Below are 26,069 nucleotides of genomic sequence, written 5' to 3'. Positions count from 1 at the left end.
TAGACCAGGCTGGCCTTGAATTCACTGAGATCTGCCAGCTTCTGCCTCCTGAGTGCTATGCTTCTTTTATTTGTTTGTTTGTCCATGTATCCCAGGCTAGCCTTGAACTTTCCATGTAGCTGAGGACAGCCTTGAACCCTTGATTCTCCTGCCTTCACTTCATTCAGCCTCCTAAGTCCTGAAATCACAGGTGTTTATCATCACACTCTTTTTTTGTTTTTCTTTTTTTGTTTTTTTTGTTTTTCGAGACAGGGTCTCTCTGTGTAGCCTTGGCTGTCCTGGACTCGCTTTGTAGACCAGGCTGGCCTTGAACTCACAGCAATCCACCTGCTTCTGTCTCCTGAGTGCTGGGATTAAAGGGATGTGCCACCACTGCCCAGCCACATTTTTTTTTAATTATCTATCTTTTCCTTCACTTTCTCCTGGAGCATCTCCAACTCTTTCAGGGTGTCCACCTTACACAACTTTGCTAATCTTTTCTCCCAGACCTGCTGGGTCCTAAAGATAGCCATGGAATGAATTCTTCTCTTTCTCCCCCGTCCCCCAACAGGGTTTCTCTGTGTAGCCCTGGCTGTCCTGGACTCACTTTGTAGAACAGGCTGGCCTGGAATTCACAGTCATCCACTTGTGTCTGTCTCCCCTAGTGCTGGGATTAAAGGTGTGCGCCACCACATCCAGCTAATTTTTCTCATTCTTAAAAAAAAAAACAGTTAATAATTTTTGTACATGAAGTATTCAACACATATTCTCCAGCCGGGAGGATCGCTGTGAGTTCGAGGCCAGCCTGGTCTACAAAGCGAGTCCAGGACAGCCAAGGCTAATACCAAAACAAAAATAAAAACAAATTCTCTGATCAAGTATGCTCAGACTTCATTTTGTCGACACTAGGGGACCTCAGGGTAGGATTCACACCTCTGTTCACCCTGTCCCTCAATATACCTGCAGTAGCCTCTTTTGGTGGCAAACTTTTACCTAGGGGTTAGGGCACAGTACAGTTTTGGACTTGGTCCCTCAGGGACTGTATGAGGTAACCTGGCCTTCCCTAGGAGTGAGTCTCCTTGTCCTGCATAATCCTCGATGCTCCTCATGGGCTGAGTACACTGTGCCGTCTATGCTAGGACCCCCGGTTTGTGTGTGTGTATTTATAGCTGTCTCTGGTTTGAAAATGGCATTAAGTATATTTCTCTTTGCATTGAGGATTCAAACTCTTGGACATACTAACCAGAGACAAATTCCAGAGTAAATTTTTTATTTTATTTTATTTATTTATTTATTTATTTATTTATTTATTTATTTAGCGAGACAGGGTCTCTCTGTGTAGCCTTGGCTGTCCTGGACTTCCTCTGTAGACCAGGCTGGCCTTGAACTCGCAGGGATTCGTCAGCCTCTGCCTCCTGAGTCCTGGGATGACATGAGTATGTCACCACTCCCAGCTGTAAATTTATTTTTTATATTGACAGTAGAATCAAGCCAAGTACAACCTTTTTCTCTGCATGATGGTCCCTGCACTCACTCCTGTGCTCTCCTCCTCTTGCTTTTTCTCTCTCTCTCTCTTATTATTATTATTTTTTTGCCTATGTGTCTCACCTGCACGTATGTATGTATACCGTTTGTGTGCCTGATGCCCAAGGAGGTCGGAAGAGGGCATCAGGTCCCCTGGGACTGGAGTTACTGACCGTTGTGAGACACCACTTGGGTGCTGGAAATGGAATCCAAGCTGGGTGTTCTGTAAGAACAAACGCTCTGCCGGGCAGTGGTGGCGCATGCCTTTAACCTTAGCACTAAGGAGGCAGAGGCAGGCAGATCTCTGTGAGTTCGAGGCCAGCCTGCTCTACAAAGTGAGTCCAGGACAGCCAAGACTACACAGAGAAATCCTGTCTCCGAAAACCAAACCAACCAACCAACCAATCCAGAAGCACTGTTAACCACTGAGCTACCTCCCATCCCCACAAACATCTTGAAATCCTGGAGCAGAGTTGCTAACCGGAAGCTACATGGGCCAGCCAGCTGTGGCCACTGCAAAGCTCAGCGTGAGTGGAGGGCCCAGTGCTGGCAAATGTTCTGATTTTTAACAATTGTGCGTGTGCATGTGTGTGCTTGCACGCAGGTGTTAGAGGACAACTTTGTGAAGTCTGTTGTCTCTTTCTACTTTTATAAGGTTTCTAGGCATCAGACTCAAATTACCATAATTTCACAGCAAGTACCTTCACTGCTGAGGCAACTTACCAACCCCAATGGTATGATTTATTAAAGATTCAAATTTGGCTGGGTGGTGGTGGCATATGCCTTTAATCCAAGCACAGAGATAGAAAGAGGCCAGCCTGACTTACAAAACAAGTTCCAGGACAACCAGGGCTGTACTGATCTTTTTTCCTTTTTTTTTTTTTTGTTTTTTGAGACAAGGTCTCTCTGTGTTAGTGTTGGCTGTCCTGGACTCGCTTTGTAGACCAGGCTGGCCTCGAACTCACAGTGATCTGCCCGTCTCTTCCTCCCAAGTGCTGGGATTAAAGGCGTGCGCCACCACCTGGCTTTGTTGTTCATTTTTAAAACAGTGTCTTGCTATGCAGTCCACCCAGGCTACCCTCAAATTCTTAGCACTCCTTCTGCCTCAGGCTCCTGATTACTGGGACTATAGGAACAAGCCTCTATGTTCAGCTATTAATATTTGCCTTTTAGGGTGAAGGGGCCAGTCTCAGAAGACGAGCCACAGCCAGGAGGCACAGGATGGACGCCCACTCCAGGCTAGGACCCCACGCCTTTCCTGACACTCCCAAGCTTTGTCCAGAACGAGAAGTCCAGCCTCTTTCATCTCTCTTTGGAGCCTTAGGTCTCAAGGTCTGCAGGGTCAGCTGTGTCAGCCTCTTTTTTAAAAAAGCTATTAGTATTTTATCGTGTATAGGCGTTTTGCCTGCATATACGTCTGTGCACCATGTGCATGCAGGACACTTGGAGTTCAGAAGGGGCTGTCAGATCTCCTGGGAATAACACGATGTGGCTGCTGGTGGTTGAACTTCAGCTCCACCCCTCCACCCCACCACCCCTTCACCCCTCCACCCCACCACCCCTCCACCCTACCACCCCTCCACCCTATACCACCCCTCAACCCCACCACTCTCCACCCTACCACCACCCCTCCACCCCCCCTCCCTCACACCCCACCCCTCACCCCACCTACCACCCCACCACCCCCTCCACCCACCACCCACCCACCCCCCTCCACCCCTCCACCCTACCACCCTCACCCCCCCCACCCCTCCACCCACCCCTCACCCCACACCCTACCACCCCTTCACCCCACCACCCCTCCACCCCACCACCCCTCCACCCTACCACCCCTCCACCCCTCCATCCCACCCCAGTCTTTATTTGTTGTTGTTTAATTTTGTTTTTTGTTTTTCAAGACAGGGTTTCTCTCGGTAGCCTTGGCTGTCCTGGCGTTGCTTTATAGACCAGGCTGACCTCAAACTCACAGCAATCCACCTGCCTCTGCCTCCCGAGTGATGGGATTAAAGGCGCGTGCTCCTACCTTAGTCTTTTAAAAAATATAATATTTTCAGATCTCTACAAGTTAGAAGACAGCATGGTCTACATAGTGAGTTCCAGGACAGCTAGAGTTACATAGTGAGGTCCTGCCTCAACAAACAAACAAACAAACAAAAAGTAATATTTTTTATTTAGCACTTTGAGAATTTTGCACAATGTAGCTTAATCATGCTCATTCCCTCACTCTCCCTACTCCTCTCAAATCCACCCTGGGCCAGTCTATGCCTCTCTATTACTGGGCCTCTATGCTGGTCTAGTCTCTATGCCCCTCTATTGATGAACCTGAATGACTCTTGAAAAACCCAATTTCTCCCCCCATCTTGCATAGATGAGGGCATCTTGCAGTGGCTCCCATCTTGTTTCCTAAGTGCACTCAAGGATGAAGAACTCTGTGCCAGTCTTGGAGGACCCAGAGGGTCTCTTAACCTAAGAGCTGTAAATGAACCCAGGGACTCCAAAGAGAGTGTACCATCTGACATGGTGTGCTGGAGAGAATGCCCTGCCTCTTCCACTTAGCTCCGTGCAGCACCACTCCTTCAAGGGTGACTGCAATGCCTTTGAGTCATCAAATACTCAAGTCTGTCAAAAAAAAAAAAAAAAAGTATCTTTTTTATTTGCTTGTTTTGTTTTCGAGACAGGGTTTCTCTATGTAGCCCTGGCTGTCCTGGAACTCACTCTTTAAACTAGGCTGGCCTCGAACTCAGAGATCCACCTGCCTCTGTCGCCGGAGTGCTGGCATTAAAGGCATGTACCACAACGCCCAGCGCATCTTGTTTTTCTGTTTCAGTGTTCATAGATAATGCTGGGTAGCCTTGAGAGGCAACATTGTGCATCTGACCCTATCTCCTAAGCCAAAAGCAGGTGCAGCCGCGGCTAGGGACCCCAGAACCGGAACCCTCGAAGCCAGGAACCCTGTAAAGCTGCAACCGAGTGGGGAATGGGATCTGGAAGGGACTTCCTGTTGTCCCTAATCCCAGCCTCCACCGGGCTTTTTCCTGCCCGTTCTGTTCTGGCTGCAGAGACTCGTTTCACCCCCCGGGGAGGGCGGCTCCACCACCCCCACCACCCTGCCCCCGGGTGCTTCCTTTGCTTCCACCTCGGTGAGAAGGGGATGCTTGGGAAGTCGCCTGGAAATCGGCTTGTGCAGCCGGCTTGCAGAAGGGGACAGGGTCAAAGGTGGAAGGCTTCAGGTTGGCAAGAGAGAATGAGGGGGCTGGACCCAGGGTTGGGAAAGTGAAGACGTGCCCCACCCGGACCATGACCAGGATGAGCACAGGCAGGTGGGAAGCTGCAGCTCTGAGAACACTGCTGAGAGTGGGCATCTGAATTGTGGACTTCAGGCGAAGCTCTGTGTCCGGCTGGGACACACAGCAGGCATCACCGCTTTGGCGGCGCCTCTTTTGCAGGCTCTCCGCAGAACTTTAGCGCCTCCTGACAACAAACCCCGATTCGGGTTCAGCCCTCACTTTCCTTGAGATGGCTTTACTGAGATTGGGGGCTCTTGCTTCAGTGACAAAGGGGACAATACCATTCCTTTCAAAGAAACCAGAAAATGTCGTTCATGCACGGGATTCCGTAGACTTTGGCAGGCTTCATTTGCGCTGTGGTCAGGCATGGGGAATGCGGGGCACTTAGGAGGTGTTCCGGACACGCTGACCTCTTTCCTGTTTTCCAGGTCCTCGTCTAAAACCTAGAAGGGGCTTGCCTCGCAAGGGAGAGGACCATTTGCTGTTCTTCTTAGCTCTGAAATAGAAGATGTCTGCAAACAGAAAAAACAACCCAGCTACGGAGAGCAAGGAGAAAACCCATGAGGTATCTTGAGATGCTCGTTAGGAGGGATGCCATGTACTGGAGCAGGGGGGCGGTGTTTCAAACCCGGATGTAGGGAAAAAGGAAGAGTGAGAGACGGTGTGGGAATGGGGCTTTAGACAAGAGCCCTGGGCAAGGGTGTGGGAGAGGAGTGGTGGGAAATAGCTTCCAACTGGTCTTTACTGTGGAACTTTTTGAAGTCTTCTGCACCCCACACCCTTCCTCCTGGACCACACCTCCTCCACAGCTTACCTCTCTGGGTCCCGAGTTGTAGTTCTGCCTATAGCAGCTGCCTGCCCTGGTGTGGTGTGGGTTTGTGTGTGTGTGTGTGTGTGTGTGTGTGTGTGTGTGTGTGTGTGTGCGCGCGCGCGCGCGCGCGCACGCGCGCCAGTGCACCGCCCCCCCCCACAGTTTGTGATTGCCTCCTTTGGGGGTTCAGGCTCTCTCGGCTTGGAGCTAGAGGACTCTGACGTAGCCTCAAGCCTGGTGTGGGACCTGCCCTGGTCTGTGGGAACTGCTTGTGCTGTGCGTACACTTGCATCTTTTCCCACTTGTCTCACTTGAAGGAAATAATGCGCGTGAGAGTCGTCTTTAAGCAGCTTGCCAGGCTGTAAACGGTGGTGACTGTGGCACATGAACCGAGAACACCCATGACTACTGGGTCAAAGGAATTTGGATCCTCCCACCTAGTTTTGCTGGCGGTTATTAATATAAATAATGAAAATACACCAGCACGAGTGCTGCCATTTTGTGATGCAGAAGCTCAAAGAATTGTTACCAGTGTTCGGCGCCCCTCCCTCTGACACCTGAGGAGCCTCCTTGTGTGTCTGCACTCTGCCGATATCCGTCTGTCAGCGGCACACTGGTGGAGTAACAGTAGTTACTTGCATTGCTCTTTGTTTATCTAGAACCTTCTTCTGGAGCAGACAACTGTCTCTCATTCAACCACTAGCTCATCCTAACTGTTTTATGCTGCCAGGAATGCAGGGGATAGGGCAGCGGAGTCTAGACCGCTAAGGTCCCCCACAGGGAGGGGAAGCAAAATATATGCAAGCTCCCAGCAGAAGGCCGGCTGCTTGTGTCGTGGTACAGGTGGGAATTTACCAGGATCCTCCAGCGCCGGGGAGGCTTTAGGGCTCCGTGATGTGGGCCCTTCTTTTACCTTCCAGCCCCGATGTGTTGGCTTCCCGTGGCTGTCCGGTAAGTTCCCACTGCCAAGAGGCTTAATTTAAGACCAGCTAGGTGTGTTTTCTCATAGCCCTAGAAGGCCCTGCTCCCTTGGAAGGCTTGCAGGAAGGGAGCCTTTCCATGGCTCTGGCTAGTCCCAGAGTGTCCATCTCTATTCTCTGTGCCTCCTCCACCTCCTCCTCTTTTACTGGTTTTTATTTCTATGTATATGCATGTGTGTTTGGGGGCGTTGGATGTGAGTGCAGATGCTTGTGGTCCACAGAGAGCATTTACATTTCCTGGGAGCTGGAGTTCCAGGTCCTTCCGAGCTTTTCAACATGGATGCTGGGAACCTAACCTAGGTCTTCGGCAACGGTAGCAAGTGTTCTTAACTGCTAAGCCATTTTCCAGCCTCTGTGTCTTTATTTTGTTTGTTGTCTTTGGACCTTGTTGGGGGTCAGATCTAAGACCCTGAGCTAGCACTCTGTTACTGCTCTACGCTCTCGAGTTATGTCTCAAGTCCTCTTTTGGCTTTTTATTTTGAAATAGATTTGCTAAGTTTTTCCTGTGGTCTTGAACTCTTTTAGTAGCCATGGTAGGTCCAGGCTGGCACCAGCAGACCTGGCTGTACCTTCTATTCTTATTAATGTCTAAATCACGGGGTGTAGGGCCCACCTTAAACTGCCAATGACTGAGTTTCTTTTCTCTGTGTGTGTGTTCATTTTTAGATTTTTTTTTAAAGGATTTATTTATTTATTATATATACAATGTTTTGTCTGCATGTACACCTGCAGGCCAGAAGAGGGCATTAGATCACATTATAGATAGTTGTGAGGCACCATGTGGTTGCTGGGAATTGAACTCAGGACGTTTGGAAGAGCAGTCAGTGCTCTTAACCTCTGAGCCATCTCTCATTTTTAGATTTTTTGATATATTTATTTATTATGTATACACTGTTGTACCTGCATGTACACCAGCATGCCAGAAAAGGACACCAGCTCTCATTATAGATGGTTGTGAGCCACCGTGTGGTTGCTGGGAATTGAACTCAGGACCTTTGGAAGAGCAGCAGGTGCTCTTAACCTCTGAGTCATCTCTCCAGCACCCATGTTTGTTTTTGAGACAGGGTTTTTGTATGTAGCCTTAGCTGTCCTAGAACTAGCTCTGTAGACCAGGCTGGGCCTTGAACTCACAGAAATCTGCTTGAGTGCTGAGATTTTAAGGTGTATGCCACTATTGTCTGGCTCTAATGATTTAATTTCAAGATTGCCAACTTAATTATCTCTGTAAAAGACCCTTTCTCCAAATAAGGTCTTTTTTTTTTTTTTTTTTTTTTTTTTTTTTGGTTTTTTGAGACACAGTTTCTCTGTGTAGCTTTGGTGGTCCTGGACTCCCTTTGTAGCCCAGGCTGCCTTCGTACTTACATTGATCTGCCTGCCTCTGCCTCCCGAGTGCTGGGATTAAAGGCGTGCGCCACCATGCCCGGCATAAGGTCATATTCTTTATTTGTCCTGTTTTGATTCTAGACAGGGTGTCATGTGGTCTAGAATGTTTATGTAGCCAAGGGTGACCTTGAATTCCTGATCCTCCTGCTCTCACTTTCCAAATGCTGGGATTACAGGTTGTGGCACTACACTTGACATCAGATGAAGTTACATCTGTGGCTGACAAGGGTTTGGGGGTGGGGTGCTATTTAACCCAGGTAATTTAGTTATCTCATATTAAAAAAAAAAGTCTACAGTGCCGTGTGTGGTATGAGGCTTGAGTGCAGAGGGGGCAACCATTTTCAGGGTGCCTTGTCCTCTGGCACAGTGGTTCAGGGTTGACATCTTCCATCTCCTATGGCCTGTCCTTGCTGGGGTGAGGCCTGGATAGAGAGAGAGGCCAACCCTTTACGGTGTGCATTCCACTGCTGGGCCTCCAGCCCAACGCTGCCAGGGACTGTGATTCCCAGGTCCTGAGTGATGGGCAGCACTGTGGAGCCGAGCTCTCTGGGAAGGAGGAAACCGTGGCCTCAGGAGCCTCTCAGGAGTCAACGCATGTCAAGGCGGAGACAGAAGAACCACACCCTGAGGGGGCATCACAGGAGGACAGGGCTCCAGGAACACAGAGTTGGACGTCCCCAAGACCTGCCTGTAAGGACAAAGCCCTGCTCCTGCCTGGTGGAGGTAGGAGAAATGCACTCTGGGAAGAATTGAGGGTTTTACCATAAGGGAGAGAGAGGCCCCAGATGTTCATCTCCTTCTGGCAGCCTTAGAGTGGGTGATCTGCCTCTGGGGTTGCATGTGGGGTGAAGTTTGAGGTAGCGGGGAAGCACCATGGCCTGGCAGGATGCTGGTTACTCTGAGGACCCCTGTCTTCCTGCAGCTCTCCCCTCATCCTGGATTCCTGTCCTTTCCCGAGGGGGAAAGACCAGAGAACGGCAGATGGCAGCGGCACTGCTCACTGCCTGGTCCCAGGTGAGTGAGTGTCTCTCCAGCCTGCCCCGGGGACAGAGGCAGGACCCCTCCTGGCCCTCACAGTACTCAGTCTTTTCTGTAATTGCTCAGCATGTGACTCCAGAAGGCTGCTTCCCTTCTGGCGTGGAGTCAGAACCCACAGTCTGTGTCTCCCTAAAGTATTGCTGGGGCCCAGAGAGCCCTTGCCCAGGCATGGGGCATTAGCCCTGGCACAACTGGTGGAGAAGCAGAGGACTCAGAGATTGCTCTAACACTGAATCATCCTCTGAGAGATGGGCTGAGGGCGGAGGCTACGTGAGGGCCTGAGCTTGCCCATGTACCCTAAAACGCCACCTTGCTCCTGACCATCACATCTTTTCTCCAACCTCTGAATCCAAGTGATGGGGCCACTGGAGGCAGTACTTTGAAGGCCTGTCTCCTTTACGTGCCTTGGAATTGTCTTTTTCTTTTTTTTTTTTAATAATGTCTATAGCAAACCCTGAATAGTGTTGTTTTCATGTTGTCTCAGATGCCGGTGACCTTTGAGGATGTGGCTCTGTATCTCTCCCGGGAGGAGTGGGGAAGGCTGGACCACACACAGCAAAATTTCTACAGGGATGTCCTACAGGACAAAAATGGGCTGGCTTTGGGTAAGGGCTCATCTGCAGAGGCTTTCTGTGGCCTCCAGAGGGTTGAAGGCTGCCCTGGCATTGCCTCTGTACCCACACCTTCCCTCCTTCTCCCCTCGCCTCTCCTTTATGAGGATGGAAGCTTCCACACAGGTGGAAATGTCCTAGGGCAGTGACCCAAGCCAGGCGCCTGTTGAGTTGTAGGAACAGGATAGGAGGAGGATTGATTTTAAGTTTTGTTTGCTCAGCCTAGCTTGGAGTTGGGGCAGCCAGAGTGTTGGGTGTGGTGGTTCTCACCTGTAGTCCCAGCTGTAAGCCAAGAGCACTGATGTTTACATACGGAATCCAGGCCTCTCAGGGCTGGGTAGTGAGACCTTGTCTCAAAGGTTATTTTTAAAAAGGTGCAGCGCTGGTGGTGACACACGCCTTTAATCCCAGCACTTGGGAGGCAGAGGCCAGCCTGGTCTACAGAGTGAGTTCCAGGACAGCCAGAGCTGCTACACAGAGAAACCCTGTCTTGAAAAACCAAAATAAATAAATAAGAAGCAGCAGGGCTGGAGAGATGGCTCAGAGGTTAAGAGCATGGGCTGCTCTTCCAGAGGTCCTGAGTTCAATTCCCAGCACCCACATGGTGGCAGGTGTACACGCAGACACAACATTGTCAGCAGGTTAGTGGCTGCAGCAGTGCACTGTGTTGGTTTGGAATGTGTCGTCAGCTACTGGTCAGATCCTTAAGCTAGAGGCATTGCAGCTCCTTCCGGGGACCTACAGGGCATGCTTTCTCCTGGTAGGGGGTGGGGATTTGCATCAAAGTCCAGGCTTTTGACTTCTCGGTTTCAAACTGATTTTTTGATGATGTCGTCAGCTCTTCATTGTCATTCATCCATTCTATTCCTTTCTACTTTGAACTTGCTAGTTAAGGTGGAATTCCTGGGGCTAAGCTCGAGTGCGCGCGCACGCTTGTGTGTGTGTGTGTGTGTGTGTGTGTGTGTGTGTGTGTGTGTGTGTGTAAGAGAGAGAGAGAAAGCACCAGAGGTCAGCCTTGAATGTTGCACCTTTAGTACTGTTCACGTTTGGTTGTTGGTGTCTGTCCTCCCATCACCTCATTCTCCCCTCACCCCAGATAGGATTTCTATGTAACCCCAACTGTCCTGGAACTTAGTAGACCAAACATTGCCTAGAACTCACAGTGATCCCCCTGCCTCTGCTTCCCAAATGCTGGGATTAAAGGCCTGCTCCACCAGGACAGGTCACTTCGGTTTTGTTTTGCTTTGGTTTGTTTGGTTTTTTTTGAGACAGGGTCTTTCATTGGTCTGGAGTTCATCCAGTTGTCTAGGCTTGCTAGCCATGGAGCTGCAGTGTCCACATACCCATCATTGGGACTGCAAGCACTTGCCACTCTGGCTGTGGCTGCTAAGGATGGAACTCAGACCCTCGCCCCTGCTGAGCTGCCAGGCACAGGACTGAACTATCTTTCCAGCCCCGTGGCCTCCAATTTCTGCTGATGACTACGATGTTGGTCCTGAGTCCCATCCTGGCCACATCAGTCACCCCAGTCACTCCTGTAATTGTCTCAGACTTGCTTGCCAGCCATTGTTAGCATCTCCCAGGGCCTGGACCAACAATTCCAAGCACATCCTGGAGATTAGAGGGCATTTAGCACTGAAATGGGCCTGTGCCTCCCAGTGACCTAGCAGAGTTCTTTCTTCCCTCGAGGCATGGGAGTCACAGCCACCTGCTCCTATTGACAACACCAAAGTCCTCGGGGACATGGCCCATTGGTCCTTTGGTTGTCAGTGTCACAGCCTCTGAAGCTTGGCCTCTTGCCACCATGCCCGAATCCGCCCCCTGCCAAACAGAAGTGCAGGACTAGGGTGTCTCCTGGTTCTTACTGCGGGGCCCACTGCTTGTCAGTGATCAGGAAAGGGGTCCTGCTGAGCTGAGCAGGCTGTGCTCCTCCCTCTAGAGTTCTGTTGTTTGCTGGGGGCAACAGGAGGTCGGGCAGCCAAGCACCGGGAGAAGATTGGCTCATTTTACTTTACTCTTCTGTAGTGCCAGGGATGGGCCTCAGGGCTTCCCACACATTATTCCACCTATGAGTCACACTCCAGCCCTTCTAAAGAGTAAAAATATTTATTTATCCTTTTTTTTTTTTTTTTTTTTTTTTTTTTTTTTTTTTGGTTTTTCAAGATAGGGTTTCTCTGCGTAGCCTTAGCTGTCCTGGACTCACTTTGTAGACCAGGCTGGCCTCAAACTCACAGCGATCCACCTGCCTCTGCCTCCCAAGTACTGGGATTAAAAGGCTTGCACCACCACACCTGGCCTATTTATCAATTTATTAATTTTTTTTTTGAGGCCTCATGTAGCCTAGGCTAGCCTTGAACTCATTATATAGCCAAGGATGACCTTAAATTCCTAATCTTCCTTCCTCTACCTCCTAAGTGCAGGAATTCCACAAATTGCCACCAAGCTTGAACTTTTTTTACATTCTGCTTACTAATAAGCTATTGAAATGGTCTTGCTGTGGAGCCTAGGCTCAGCCTCCTCCTGCAGCCTCCCAGGCGCTGGCCTCCATGCCTGGCTCTAAAGGGAATTTGTGAGTGCCTTTCATAGAGTGAGGTGAGGGTGGAGATGGGGGATGATGGGTGGAGTGGGATTGGGAGTGATTCTACTGCTGGGCAGTCCCAGAAGTACAGCTTCTCTCTCGGACAGGGTTCCCCTTCAGCGGACCTTTCTGGGTCTCCCAAGTTCAGGGCAAGAGTGAGGCGGCAAGCTCCAGCAGGCCAACAGGATCTGAGGAGAGGAGAGGCCTTGGTTCAGGTGAGGGCCTTAGCAAATGCTAAGGTTGGGAACCCACATTGTGGGTGTGCATGCAGGGGGGTCTCCAGAACCCCTCTGGTGCTAGAGGGTGGTTATTGCCTAGAGGGGTCCCCTGGTTTCCCCTTGCTTTCTCCTTTCTCCCAGAATCTAGCTCCTGGTTTCTTAGCTCTACCTTCCCTTCCCGCCTGCTCTCCGGAAATTTTGTCTCCAGCTGGCAGCCCGTCTTTTTACAGGAGCTGTGGAAATGGTACCAACCCTCGCCGTGGCAACCCTAGAGGATACGAAGCTCTCAAGGTCCAGGGCTAGGTGGACCCCGGGGAAAGACCCGCAGTGTGGTCAGCAAGTGCCTAGCGGCCCGAGTGCAAAGCTAGCCAGAGACACGGGGCAAGCTAGACAACCAAAGCCAGCCCGGCCCGACTCACATCTTCTCCAGACTCCAGAGGACAGCGGCCCAGAAAAACCCAGTGAGGAAGAGAAGGGTGCCCTGGAAAGTGGCGAGGAGGGTCTGGTACCCGACGGCGACGCAGGCAAGAGGACGTACAAGTGCGAACAGTGCGGCAAGGGCTTCAGTTGGCACTCGCACCTGGTGACACACCGGCGCACGCACACGGGTGAGAAACCTTACACCTGCACGGACTGCGGCAAGCGCTTCGGCCGCAGCTCGCACCTCCTCCAGCATCAGATCATCCACACCGGCGAGAAGCCCTACACCTGCCCCTCGTGCTGGAAGAGCTTCAGCCACCACTCCACGCTGATCCAGCACCAGCGCATCCACACGGGGGAGAAGCCCTACGTGTGCGACCGCTGCGCCAAGCGCTTCACCCGCCGCTCGGACCTAGTCACGCACCAGGGCACGCACACCGGCGCCAAGCCGCACAAGTGCCCTATCTGCGGCAAGTGCTTCACGCAGAGCTCCGCCCTGGTCACGCACCAGCGCACCCACACCGGCGTCAAGCCCTACCCGTGCCCGGAGTGCGGCAAGTGCTTCAGCCAGCGCTCCAACCTCATTGCGCATAATCGCACACACACGGGCGAGAAGCCCTATCACTGCCTCGACTGTGGCAAGAGCTTCAGCCACAGCTCGCACCTCACCGCCCACCAGCGCACCCACCGCGGCGTGCGGCCCTACTCCTGCCCGCTTTGCGGCAAGAGCTTCAGCCGCCGCTCCAACCTTCACCGGCACGAGAAGATCCACACCACTGGGCCCAAGGCGCTGGCAATGCTCATGCTCGGGGCGGCGGCAGCGGGGTCACTCACCGCACCCACACCTGCTCCCACTTAAGACGCGTGAGAGAGAGTGGTGAGAACACCCAGGGAGGCTGGGTCCGCTCATCCTATGGCCCTCGAAAGACGACGGGTGCTAGCCCATGGGACGAACCCGGGTGAGGGCGGGCGGGGAGCTTCAAGCACCGGCACCAGGTGGGGCATGGTAAAATGGGAGGAGCCAGGACGAGAAGGGCGGGTGGGCTGGCACTCCAGCAGCAGATTACAGGCCTTGGAATTTAAGCTGTGGCCTGTGGCTCTGCCCTGCGCCATCTGGCAACTGTTGGGTCCACCAGGCACCGTCCTTTCAGGTAACCGTGAGTTACAACTTTTGACCTGGGGAGCCTCTCTTCCCTAGCCTTGACTTGGGTCAGGGTCCCTTTTGTCAGAGGCCTATTCCAGAACAAGTGGACCTTTTTGTCTTTGTTTTTCGAGACAGGGTTTCTCTGTGTAACAGCCCTGGCTGTCCTGGACTCACTTGGTAGACCAGGCTGACCTCGAACTCAAGGAAATACGTTTGCCTCGCTGGGATTAAAGGCGTGCGCCACCACAACCCGGCACAATTGAACCTTTTTTTAAAAAAAATTCTAATCTGTGGTTTTTGTTGGCATCTATACACGTGTATGTGTGGGTCGCACATATGTCCCAGCACACCTGTTGAGGTCAGAGGACAATTTGTAGAATTGGTGGCTGTCTACCATGTGCATCCCAGGTGTGGGACTCGGTTTCTCAGGCTTGGTTGCCAATAGGCATCTTCACCTGCTGAGCCAATCTCGCCATCTCACCCTTTTGGTTTGTTTGTTTTGTTGTTGTTGTTGTTTGAGACCTGGTTTCATGTAGGCTAGGGTGGCACGGACCTAGCTATGGAACCGGCGCTCCTTGCTTCCACCTTGTAGGTACTAGGACTATAGGTGTGGACTGCCCAGCCCAAATTTGGGACCATAAGTCTATAAGTAAGCAAAGGCTTCTGAGTTCAGGTTTCCCAGCCGGAAGACAGCCAGTCACTTCTGAAACTGTGAAGTTGGGGGAGGGGGTCCCTTCAGCTGGCATCATGTCCCAAGGGCACGTGGCACTCGCTGAGCCCTGGCCTCTCTCTTTTGGCTCCTACTTTGGGAACCGGGAGCAGGGCAACTTGGACACTCCCACTACATGTTTCCTGCCTATCAGATGCCCGGCTGTTTTGTGGTTACCTACTTTCATCCACTAGGGCCTGCCAGGGAAACAGAGTGCCTCACTTGCCGTGGACCATTTTCTCTTCTCATGCATTGCGCAGCAGCTGACAGCACCGTTGCTTCTCAGCCTCCATGTCTACGCCATTTATAATGTGCTGTTCCTTTCCCTGTTTGTCTTTGAACAAGAGTTCTGCTTTTTAACCTCTGTAGCATCCATTCCCGTTTGCTCCCTCTTGGTTTGTTTGTTTTTGTTTTTTGAGACAGGGTTTCTCTGTGCAGCCTTGGCTGTCCTGGACTCCCTTTGTAGACCAGGCTGGCCTCGAACTCACAGCGATCCGCCTGCTTCTGCCTCCCGAGTGCTGGGATTCAAGGCGTGCGCCACCACTGCGGCCTGTCATTTGCTCCCTTTTTACACCCCAGTCTCCAGCCTTTGGCCCCGCTGTGGCTCAGATGCTAAGGGAGCGTTCAGCTCTGATACCTGTTGACTGTGAGAACACCTGCATCAGAGAGGCCTCAGAGACCCCAGCGTGTTCAGTAGATCCGGAAAGCTGGCCTTAGCTTGAGGCCTGGGGCACGGGAGTGGCTGGATGTACGCAAGCTCTGACTGGGTTTGCCCAGGCAGACCTTGGTGGGATCTGCATAGGGTTGCTGGAAGGACTGGCTAATCTGTAGGGGCTGGAGAGATGGCTCAGTGATAGAAAGCTGCTCTCCCAGGGATGGCTCCAAACCGCCAATGCAGGGGATTTGATGCTGCCTTCCAGTCTCTGCAGGCTCCCGCACACGTGTGTGCACACAAATCACACATCTCACACATAATTACAATTTAAAAATCTTTTTTTTTTTTTTCCCGAGACAGGGTCTCTCTGCATAGCCTTGGCTATCCTGGACTCCCTTTGTAGACCAGGCTGGCCTTGAACTCACAGTGATCCTCCTGCCTCTGCCTCCCTGAGTGCTGGGATTAAAGGCGTGCGCCACCACCGCCCGGCTAAAAATCTTTTTTAAAAGATATTTTATTTAGCCAGCTGGGTAGTGGTGGCGCATGCCTTTAATAACAGCATTTGTGAGGCAGAAGCAGGCAGAACTCTATGAGTTTGAGGCCAGCCTAGTCTACAGAGAGAGTTCTAGGACAGCCAGGGCTACACAAAGAGAAACCCTGTCTCTAAGGGGGAAACGTTTAGACAGGATCGCAGGTAGCTCCAGTTGGCCTGCAACTCACTATGTAGTCAGAGATGACCTTGAACTACTGATCAGTCTGCCTCTGCCTCACAAATGCAGGAATTACACGTGTGTTCTTCCAAACCTGGCTAAGATGGTTATTTCTCAAAGAAAGACAGACTGCTACCTCCTGCTTGTTCAGGTGACGATTTCAGCCATCAAAGGAGTTTCTCTGTGTGGCTCCATGTGAGGAGCTGAGGGGGCTGTCGCCTGTGAAATGGGCTTCTCTCCAGGAACTCTTTACTGAAGGCAGGGGCTGCCTGCAAAAACATGTTAAAAATCCAGAGGAAGGGGCTGGAGAGATGGCTCAGAGGTTAAGGGCACTGACTGCTCATCCAGAGGTCCTGAGTTCAATTCCCAGCAACCACATGGTGGCTCATAACCATCAGGTGTACATGCAGGCAGAACACTGTATACATAATAAATACATCTAAAAAAAAATCCATGGGAATTTGGCATACAGACTTACTTGTATAACTCTGTGCCTTTGGGTGTGTAGTGAGCCACAGAGTACAAAGGATACAAGACAAAGTGGTAGCCTCGTGGGCCTCGAACGTTGGGATGAAGAGAACTGATGATTTGGTAGGTGATGGGGTGTCGAGAAAGGAGGGGTGGCCTGAGTAGGGTCTTCACGTCGAGTGGAGCTTGGTGGGGGGTTGGTTCATGAGCCACTGATGAACGCCTGGTTTACTGCTGTGCTTTTGATAGCAGCGCGCTGGCGAGGACAGCGAACTAGTTTCCTTCTGAGCTTTCCGCTCAGGGTCCGCGTGAAAGCTGTTTTTGCTCGGCGGAGGTAGTGGCAGGCACACAGCTGTCGTCTAGGACAGCTCACCTGAGCTCTCCGCGAGCAAGTCAGAAGTCCGACCCTGCGGTTTCCACATCGGTGGCCCCGCCCTCCGCGGTCCTCAGCCAGGCAGTTGCCAGGGAGATGGGCGCCAGAACCAAGGACTGTGTTCCCTGACTCGCTCTGGCTGCCTCCAGTAGCTGGGGCTCTTAGGGTTGTAGGCCTGGCGGGCCTGAAATGCGATGTGGAGACGGGGCTGGACTAGACCGTGTAGCGATCTGCCGCCTCTGCCCTTCACGGGCTGGGATTACAGTCGGCATGCTACTAGGCCGTGCTTTAAAATGTTTTTGATTCATATACTTTTAAATTTTGTCTTCTCACGGTTTGTGCATTTTAATGTGGGATGTGTGTACTCATATAAGAGGTTGGCATATTCACAGTAAAAGACAGCTGATTATAGGAATATACATTTATTTGCCAGGCAGTGGTGGTGCACACCCTTAATCCCAGCACTTGGGAGGCAGAGTCAGGTGGATCTCTGAGTTTGAGGCCAGCCTGACCAACAAGAACAAGTTACAGGTCAGGGCTACAAAGAGAAACCCTGTCTCCAAAACAAAACAACAGCAATAAAAAATGTGTTCCATCTGTGGCCTTTTCCTCCTATTTATTTATTTGGTTTAAAAAAAAAAGATTTATTTATTTTATGTAAATGAGCACTCTATCTACATGTATACCTGCATGCCAGAAGAGGGCATCAGATCACAGTATAGATTGTTGTGAGCCACACTGTGGTTGCTGGGAATTGAACTCAGGACCTCTGGAAGAGCAGACAGTGCTCTTAACCACTGAGCCATCTCACCAGCCTTTATTTGGCTTTTTGAGACAGGATTTTTCTGTGTAGCTTTGGCTGTCCTGGAACTCAGAGATCCACCTGTCTGTGCCTCCGAGTGCTGGGACTAAAGGCAGCATTTTCTTTTCTATCTTTTTTTTTTTAAACAATTAAAAAAAAAAAGATTTATTTATTTATTATGTATTCAATGTTTTGCTTGCATGTGCCCCTGCGGGCCAGAAGAGGGCACCAAATCTCATTATAGATGGTTATGAACCACCACATGGCTGTTGGGAATTGAACTCAGGACCTCTGGAAGAGCAGTCAGTGCTCCTAACCCCTGAGCCATCTCTCCAGCCTCAGCATTTTCTTTTTTATGTGTATGGATATTTGCCTTTATGTGTGTCTGCACTGTGTGCACGCCTAGTGCCGATGATGGCCAGAAGAGGGCGCCACAACTCCTGAGCTGGAGTTACAGACAGTAGTAGCGCGGCCCCTCACACTGCTCACATTGCTCCGCTATTGTGCGTGGGTGCTGAGAAGCGAACCCAGATCCCCAGGAAAAGCAGCCAGGGCTCTCAAGGGTTGAGCCGTCTGTGTAGCCCTGAGAGCACCCTCTGTGTTGTTGTACAGACATCTACATCAGTACAAACTGCAACAGAACAAAACCTGTGCACTCGAGAGTCACCCTAAAGGAGGGGACAGCCATGCTGGCTGACATACTGCTCAACGGCTGCTTCAGAACGAACTCATAGGTGACGCCAAGTAAAATGATCGTGTGTTCATTAAAATATGACTTATGGGGAAAAAATGACAAAGTGGCTGGGCACGTGGCGCGCACCTTTAATCCCAACACTCAGGAGGCTGAGGAGCTGGATCTCTGTGAGTTCCAGGACAGCCTGGTCTACATGGTAAGTTCCAGGCCACCCAGGACTACAAAGGAGACCCCTATCTAAAAAAGAAAAAAAAAAAAAAGTGTTTTAAAATCTTTTTTTTTTTTTTTTTTTTTTTTGGTTTTTCGAGACAGGGTTTTCTCTGTGTAGCCTTGGCCATCCTGGACTCACTTTGTAGACCAGGCTGGCTTTGAACTCACAGCGATCCACCTGCCTCTGCCTCCCGAGTGCTGGGATTAAAGGCGTGCACCACCACGCCCGGCTGTGTTTTTAAATCTTAAAACAAGCAATCACAAACCTACAAGTAGAACAATATGATAGGCAGATTTGGGCCCAGGGGTCCCGCTCAAACTAAGGCACCAGCCAAGGACAATACAGGCGGCAAATTTTAAGCCCCTACCCAGATCTAGCCAATGGTCAGAACATTCTCCACAGTTGAGTGGAGAGTGGGATATGACTTTCTCACGTACTCTGGTGCCTCACATTTGACCATGTCCCTTGAAGGGGGAGACCTGGTGGCACTCAGAGGAAGGACAGCAGGTTGCCAAGAAGAGACTTGATACCCTATGAGCATATACAGGGGGAGGTAATCCCCCTCAGGAACAGTCATAGGGGAGGGGAATAATGGGAAAATGGGGGGGAGGGAAGAATGGGAGGATACAAGGGATGGGATAAACATTGAGATGTAACAAGAATAAATTAATTAAAAAAATTAAAAAAAATAAATTAAAAAAAAACAAGCAATCACAACAAGAAGCCCAAAACACGCTCACCAAAACCAAGCACACATTGGTTTGACCTTGGCCCTCTAGCTGTATGTAGTTTATGGATCGATGTTCTTAGCTGAGCCAGTGTGATTAAACACAGTAGGGAAAAAAAATCCAAGGGACAATCCTCATTTCTTCTGATTTCATATGCATGGCCCAAATAAGGGGTTCTTTCAGTGGTTGCAGTTGTAATTTTTGCCTCTGTGTGTGTGTACGCATGCCGTGTGTGTGTGTGTGTGTGTGTGTGTGTGTGTGTGTGTGTGTGTGTTAGCAGTTTTTGAGATAGAGATAGGATCTCTCACTGGGCCTGAGCTATCTCTGCAACCCTGAATTCTGTTTTTAAAAAACCCCAGGCATTACAATCTGTTTATCTGGTTCACATTCTTGTGTCACCAAAGGCCCCTAAAGGCAGAGACCCGCTGTAATTTCATTTTCTCTCCGGTCATCTGAGTTGTGCTTGGGCTCACACTCCTGTTGGGGAGAATGCTTCCAGTGAAATGTAATTAGAATCTTGAGCCGACTTTTTATGTCCCTGGATCCTTCCCCACCTGGGCAGCATTTACTTAGGTGGGTGGTAATGAAAGTAGAGTTATGAGCCTACAGAATTGTCTGGATGGAGAAGCATCTGGGACTTTGGAAATGAAGGCGTCCGGGAGAGGCTGGCACCAGGCCCCACCTGCCTCAGAGTCTCCTACAGAACTGCTAATCACCCTGACCTATACACACATTTTGTTGTTGCTGTCTTGTTCTGTTTTGTTTTCCAGACATGGTTTTTTTGTGTAGCCCTGGCTGTCTTAGAACTAATTCTCTTCCTGTAGATCAGGCTGGCTTCAAACTCACAGAGATCCGCCTGCCTCTGCCTCCAAGTGCTGGGATAAAAGGTGTGCGCCACCTCCAACTGACCAAATTTGGTTTTTCGAGACAGGATCTCTCTGTGTAGCCTTGGCTGTCCTGGACTCACTGACTTTATAGGCCTTCTGCCTCTGCCTCCCGAGTGCTGGGACTAAAGGTGTGGGCCACAACGCCCGGCCACAACTGTTTCTTTCTTTTTCTTTTTCTTTTCTTTTTTTTTTTTTTTTAAGGCTTTCAAAAATCTCTAATAGGTCAGACGACACAGACACAAGGTCTCTAGAAGGCTTTTTCACCCCGAGTAGATACTCAGCCCTGAAGCTAGGCTGCTGCTAGCCCTGGGCTGCGCGAGAGCGAAGCCGACGCTACCACCTTGTGGCCGCGGCCTGCAGAGCTGGTACAACCAGCTACCGCCAATGCGACTTCTCGGAGTTGGAGCGGCTGCGGCTGCGGTGGCTCCTCAGTAGCCTCTTTATTTCAGTGCCTCCTGCAACCCTTCTGCATCCTCTCCAACACCGGCCTTTATTCAGCTACTGTGGAAGGTGTGGTCTCGTCCAGAGGCGGGGGCGGTGGAGGGAGGAAGCAGACGGTGTGTGTGTGGGGGGGGGGCGATTGCTCACTGGCATTAAAGTGAATTCTATTTTTGGGCCCCCCACACCCCCTTTAGGTCGGTGGAAAACAAAACAAAAAGAAAAAAGAACTAACAATAGTTTTTGAACAGCTTATGCCTTGTGTGGCCTTTACAAGAAGTCCTTAGAGACGGGGCTTGGCTCTTAAAAACCGGGACAGAGATGAAAGATGTGCAATCCACAGCTGGCCGGGGGTGGGGGGCAGCGTTGTGGTGGGTATGGGCTTTTATGAATGAATACAGGAAGCTTTGAAGGATGGCGTGAGAATGCGCACTGGTTTCGTGTGACCCAAGTTCCTGATGTGGCCCGTGGCCCTCGTTGCAGAAGGATAAATCTCACTGGGAGCCTGTTAGCGTTCTAGGGGTGTGGCAGGCAAGGAGGTGTGGAGGGAGTGGGTGATTCAGAAGTCTTCTCAGACGGCTGGACAGGGAAGAGCTAGGGTGACCATTAGGCTTCAGGCCCCAATACAATGCAGAGGATTGAGCTAGAATCCCGGGACATTTAAGGACAAGATAGGCAGGTGATCCAAGGCTGCAGGACAAGCTGGTTAAAGGTGTTGAGCAGCCGCACAGAGCTGGAGGGTCTTTGAATGCTTCTGATGGTTTTGAGGACACGAGTCTCTGCACCCCCTAGGCTCTAACTGCCAGTGTTGTGCAGGGACCCTAAACCTAGAAGTTGCTAAGGTTTCCTAGCATCTCGGGTCTGGCCCAGTCTGGGATGTAAGTGTGTCCCTGCTCCTCCTGGGCCATTTGTTGTTGGAGAGGCAGGCTCACCACCATGGGGTCACTCTTTCGTTCCCTCTAGGCTTTCCCACTCCCCGGAGTTCTAAGGTTCTGGATTTGGAAGATGGAGTCCTTTCTGGGCTCGGTGCTCTCCTGAAGATCCCTAACGTGGCCCGGGCATCAGACTCAAGTTTCTGAGAATCAGTCCAGCCCGGGCCCTCTGGGCAGCTACAGAGGGAACTGGCATGTCATCCTCATCAAGGGGCAACACAAAACCCGAATGAAGGTTCCTGGCAAGCCTCATGGCTGTCGCCTGATCTGATGGCAGTCTTATAGTGTATGTGTGTCAGGCAGCATACAAGAGGCTGGGGCAGCACTTGGGCCCTGTTTATGATGTTGCGTTATTTACTTGGGTATCCAGTTTGTGGAATAAACAAATGTTTTCTTTTCTCAACCCAGGCAATAGGCCATTTGCTGGTGGCAGCAAGGATTTGGGGGGGGGGGGGGGTGGCAATCCGGAAGTCCTGCTTGGAAGCAGGAGAACCTACATCAGAGGATGTGGAAACCTGGGTACCTGAATCTTCTTTCAAGTCGATATTGGGGCAGTTCAGACTACAGGAAGCAACTGTAGACTCCCTACCTGCAGAGAACCAGAGGGCCGAGGCTCCGCACAGATGACATAATGGCACAGACCCAGGACCCTGAAAGCCTCTGAGGAGGTGCCTAGACTTGAAGTCAGACAAATTCCATGACTCTCAAGCATCACTGTGATCAGGCTTGGAGGACATGGATGAAGAAAATACTTACCTCTCCACGGCACCCACGAGAAGCCTAGCTCCCCCAGACCATGCCGGGTCTGTTCCCTTCCCGAGTTGTCTGGCTTTCTGATGGACAACAAGAGGCATTTTCAGTCCTTACTTACTTTATTTTATATTTATGTTTGCACAGCACACTTGCACTCACATGTGTAACACACACATTCTTGCATGCACACACACACTGACACTAATTAAAAACCAAAACCTACAAGGCATAGGACAGAGCAAAAAGGAGCCACTTAAGTATGTTTTGTACATGTGTAAAGTGTCTGTGCAGTGGATTGTTTGTTTCCAGGAAGGAGATGTGGGCAAGGGGCGACTAAAACAGAAGATGTCACCACAAGTGTTTGACATCTGGAACCTTGTGAATAAATTATCAATTCAAAGAAAAAAATTCAAAAGATGGGCTGGTGAGGTAGCTTAGCAGGTAAGGGCGCTCGCTGTCAAACCTAAGAGCTCTATCCCCAGGACCCACATAAGGAACAGAGAGAACTGACCCTTCAAAAGGTTGTTCTCTGATCACCACGCATACCCCCCAAATAGACATAAAATCTAAAATAAACAAATCAAACCCCCCAAAAAACTAGCTTTTAAGGCTCCAACTGGGGCTAAGGAAATGGCTCATTGGCTAAGAGTGCCTCCAGAGGGGCTGGAGACATGGCTAGGAGGTTAAGAGCACTGGCTGTTCTTCCAAAGGTCTTCAGTTCAATTCCCAGCAACCACGTGGTGGCTCACAACCATCTATGATGAGATCTGGTGCCCTCTTCTGGCATGCAGGCATACAGGCAGGCAGATACTGTATAAATAACAAATAAGTAAATCTTTAAAAAAAAAAAAAAAGGTGCTTCCAGAGGACCATTCCCAGTTAGCTCCCTCTGCCTCCTCCTGCTGGACCTGAGTGTGACCTCACCTACTGCTCCAGCACCATGCTTGCCTGTCTGCTGCAACTGTCCCGTCCTCTAACTCTTTGGAAGTGTAAGCCCTCAAATTAAATACTTCTCTTATAAGTTGCCTTCGTCATGGAGGGTTCTCATTGCAATAGACAAATAACTAAGACACTTAGTTACAAAGTAAACCTGAGGCCAGCCTGGGCTACTTGAGACGCTGTCTCCAAGACTGCCTAGCAGCCGGGGCTGGGGAATTGCCTAATCAGTTACGAGTGCTTCCCAAGGACCTCAGTTAGGTTCCCAGCATCCGAGCTGGGCAGCTTACAATTACCCATTACACCAGCATCAGGGATCCCTTGCCCTCTCTTGTTCCTCTGGCACCACATACAATGTAGCAGACACACACAGATACCAACACAACTTTAAATTAAAAAAACAAAAAAACCAAATGAACAGAAATCCCAAACCAGACCAAGAAAAGTATGGTGGTTTTTAGCAGAGGATCCTGGAGGTAGTATTCAACCATGCCCAAGGATAATTTTATGTCAACTTAACACAAGCTTGAGTTATTTTAAAGGAAGAGTGAATCTAAATTGAGAAAATGCTCTCCACCCCATGAGTTTCTGGATTGCTACATAAGGAAGGGCTCGGCTTACTGTGGATGGTACCACCCTCAGGCTGGTGGTCTCAAGTGCTATAAGAAAACAGGCTGAAGCCAGGTGTGGTAGCTCATGCCTTTAATCCCAGCATTCAGGGAGGCAGAGGCAGTCAGATCATTTGAGTTTGAGGCCAGCCTGGTCTACAAAGTGAGTCCGGGACAGCTAAGGGTACACAGACAAATCCTGTCTCAAAAACAAACAAACAAACAAACAAACAAACAAGGCTGAGCAAGCCACGAGGAACAAGTCAGGAGGCAGCACCCTTCCATGGCCTCGGCATCAGCTCCTGCCTCCAGGACCCTGTGCTGTTATAGAATTCTTGCCCTAACTTCCCTCAGCAATGGAACTTGACCTGAGAATTCTAAGCTGAAATAAACTCTTCCTTCTCCAAATTGTTTATGCCTATGGTATTTTATCACAGAAAATATAACTAAGACAGTGTTTAGATTTTCCAAGTTGAAAAAGTGTTCTGAAGATAGTAATAGTCACACAATAATGTCAAGGCTATCTATCTATCTATCTATCTATCTATCTATCTATCTATCGAGACAGGGTTCACATTGTAGCCTTGGCTGTCCTGGAACTCACTCAGTAGACCAAGCTGACCTCGAACTCAGAGATTTGCCTGCCTCTGCCTCCCAAGTGCTGGGATTAAAGGCGTGTGCTACCACCACCTGGCCTAGGACACTTAATTTTAATGAACTATTCATTTAAAGATGGTCAAGGGAGAGGAGAGATGGTTCAGTTGTTAAAAGCACCTGCTGCTGTTATAAAAGACCCAAGCTCAGGGGCCTGGAGAGATGGCTCAGTGGTTAAGAGCTCTGACTGTTCTTCCAGAGGTCATGAGTTCAATTCCCAGCACCCACATGGTGGCTCACAACTATCTATGATGTAATCTGATGCCCTCTTCTGACCTGCTGGTGTACATGCAGGCAGAACATTGTGTACAAAATAATAAATAAATCTTAAAAAAAAAAACACAAAAACCCAAGTTCAGTTCCCTGCACCTATGCCAGGCAGCTCACAGTCACCTGTGACTCCAGTCCAAGGGATCCAACACTTTCGCCAGGCTTCTGAGGATGCCCACACACATCCCATACACTCACACAATCACAGATACCTGTATGCTATGTGTATTTTACGGCAGTAAAACCCAGTGAGAGAGCCGGTTGGATTGCCAGACCCGCTGCATGTTAGCTGTGTGGCACAGCACTTTACCTCTCTGCCATGATTTTCTTCTCTGCATAGACAGCATCATTCTGCTGTCTATGTGTCTAGCTCTGAGGAAAGGATCTACATGGAACAACATGCGCGACGCGAGGCCCTTAGAGTATGCTCAGTGGACGGAGGTGTGCTTTCCTTGCTTTTCCCCACCTTGTAGCTTTGAGGTTTCCTGTTCAAGACTACAAGCATGAGCCATGGAAGCGGTGGATACTGGGGAACTGGTGCTGCCTCACCCGTGCACTCGGACCAGTAGGATGAACTTTTCTGTTTCTGCACCACACCGCTGTAGCCAATATCCAGTAACTGTAACTGTGGGTTTAGCTGACTTCCAGCTGTTTCTGAGTAGGAGTACTGCAGGAAAGAATTCTTGTGAGGCATCTCCACAAGCATTTATTTTTATTTTTATTTTTTTATTTTTTGAGACATGGCTGTCCTGGACTCACTTTGTAGACAGGCTGGCCTCGAACTCCCAGCGATCCGCCTGCCTCTGCCTCCTGAGTGCTGGGATTAAAGGCGTGCGCCACCACTGCTCGGCTCCACAAGCATTTTTTTATTTCTATCTTGAGTCCTAGAGTGAGATTGTCTTTATGTGGAGCCAGTTGTTAAATAGGGGTGCTCTCCTGAACTTATGACATGGCCACTTAATGATACAACTAGTGTCTGTACACTGAATAGTTTGAGTGTGATCAAGACACGACGAGCCTTAGAAAACAAATGCAGAGCAGGAGGAAGTGAGGGCGTGGCCATCAAGAGCATTGTACACACACAGAGGACTGCAGAGTAAGACCTTGTTTCAAAACAAACAGACCAAACAAATAAACAGACTGATGAGGGAAGATACCAACCTTCACAGTTATCCACCTGCCTCCCGAGTGCCGGGATTAAAGGCGAGCGCCACCACCGCCCGGCTTTTGTAAACTTTGTATACTTCATAAATCCTCAAGGCAGGAAG

General features: G+C 50.2%; 1 protein-coding gene across 1 annotated transcript; it reads left to right on the top strand.

The window, feature by feature from the left end:
• The first annotated feature begins 5,298 nt into the window (after nucleotides 1-5,298).
• On the top strand, nucleotides 5,299-13,724 carry Znf205 (zinc finger protein 205). Its single transcript, XM_051168025.1, has 5 exons — nucleotides 5,299-5,355; nucleotides 8,474-8,687; nucleotides 8,887-8,978; nucleotides 9,487-9,607; nucleotides 12,640-13,724. Exons 1-5 carry the CDS (start codon nucleotides 5,299-5,301, stop codon nucleotides 13,686-13,688), a joined length of 1,533 nt encoding a protein of 510 aa, XP_051023982.1. The 3' UTR covers nucleotides 13,689-13,724.
• The last annotated feature ends 12,345 nt before the right edge of the window (nucleotides 13,725-26,069 follow it).

Source organism: Acomys russatus, chromosome 25 (genome assembly GCF_903995435.1).
Source record: "Acomys russatus chromosome 25, mAcoRus1.1, whole genome shotgun sequence".
NCBI classification, from domain to species: Eukaryota; Metazoa; Chordata; class Mammalia; order Rodentia; family Muridae; genus Acomys; species Acomys russatus.
Note: the sequence above shows the minus strand (reverse complement) of the source record. Positions and strands in the feature narration are given on the sequence as shown.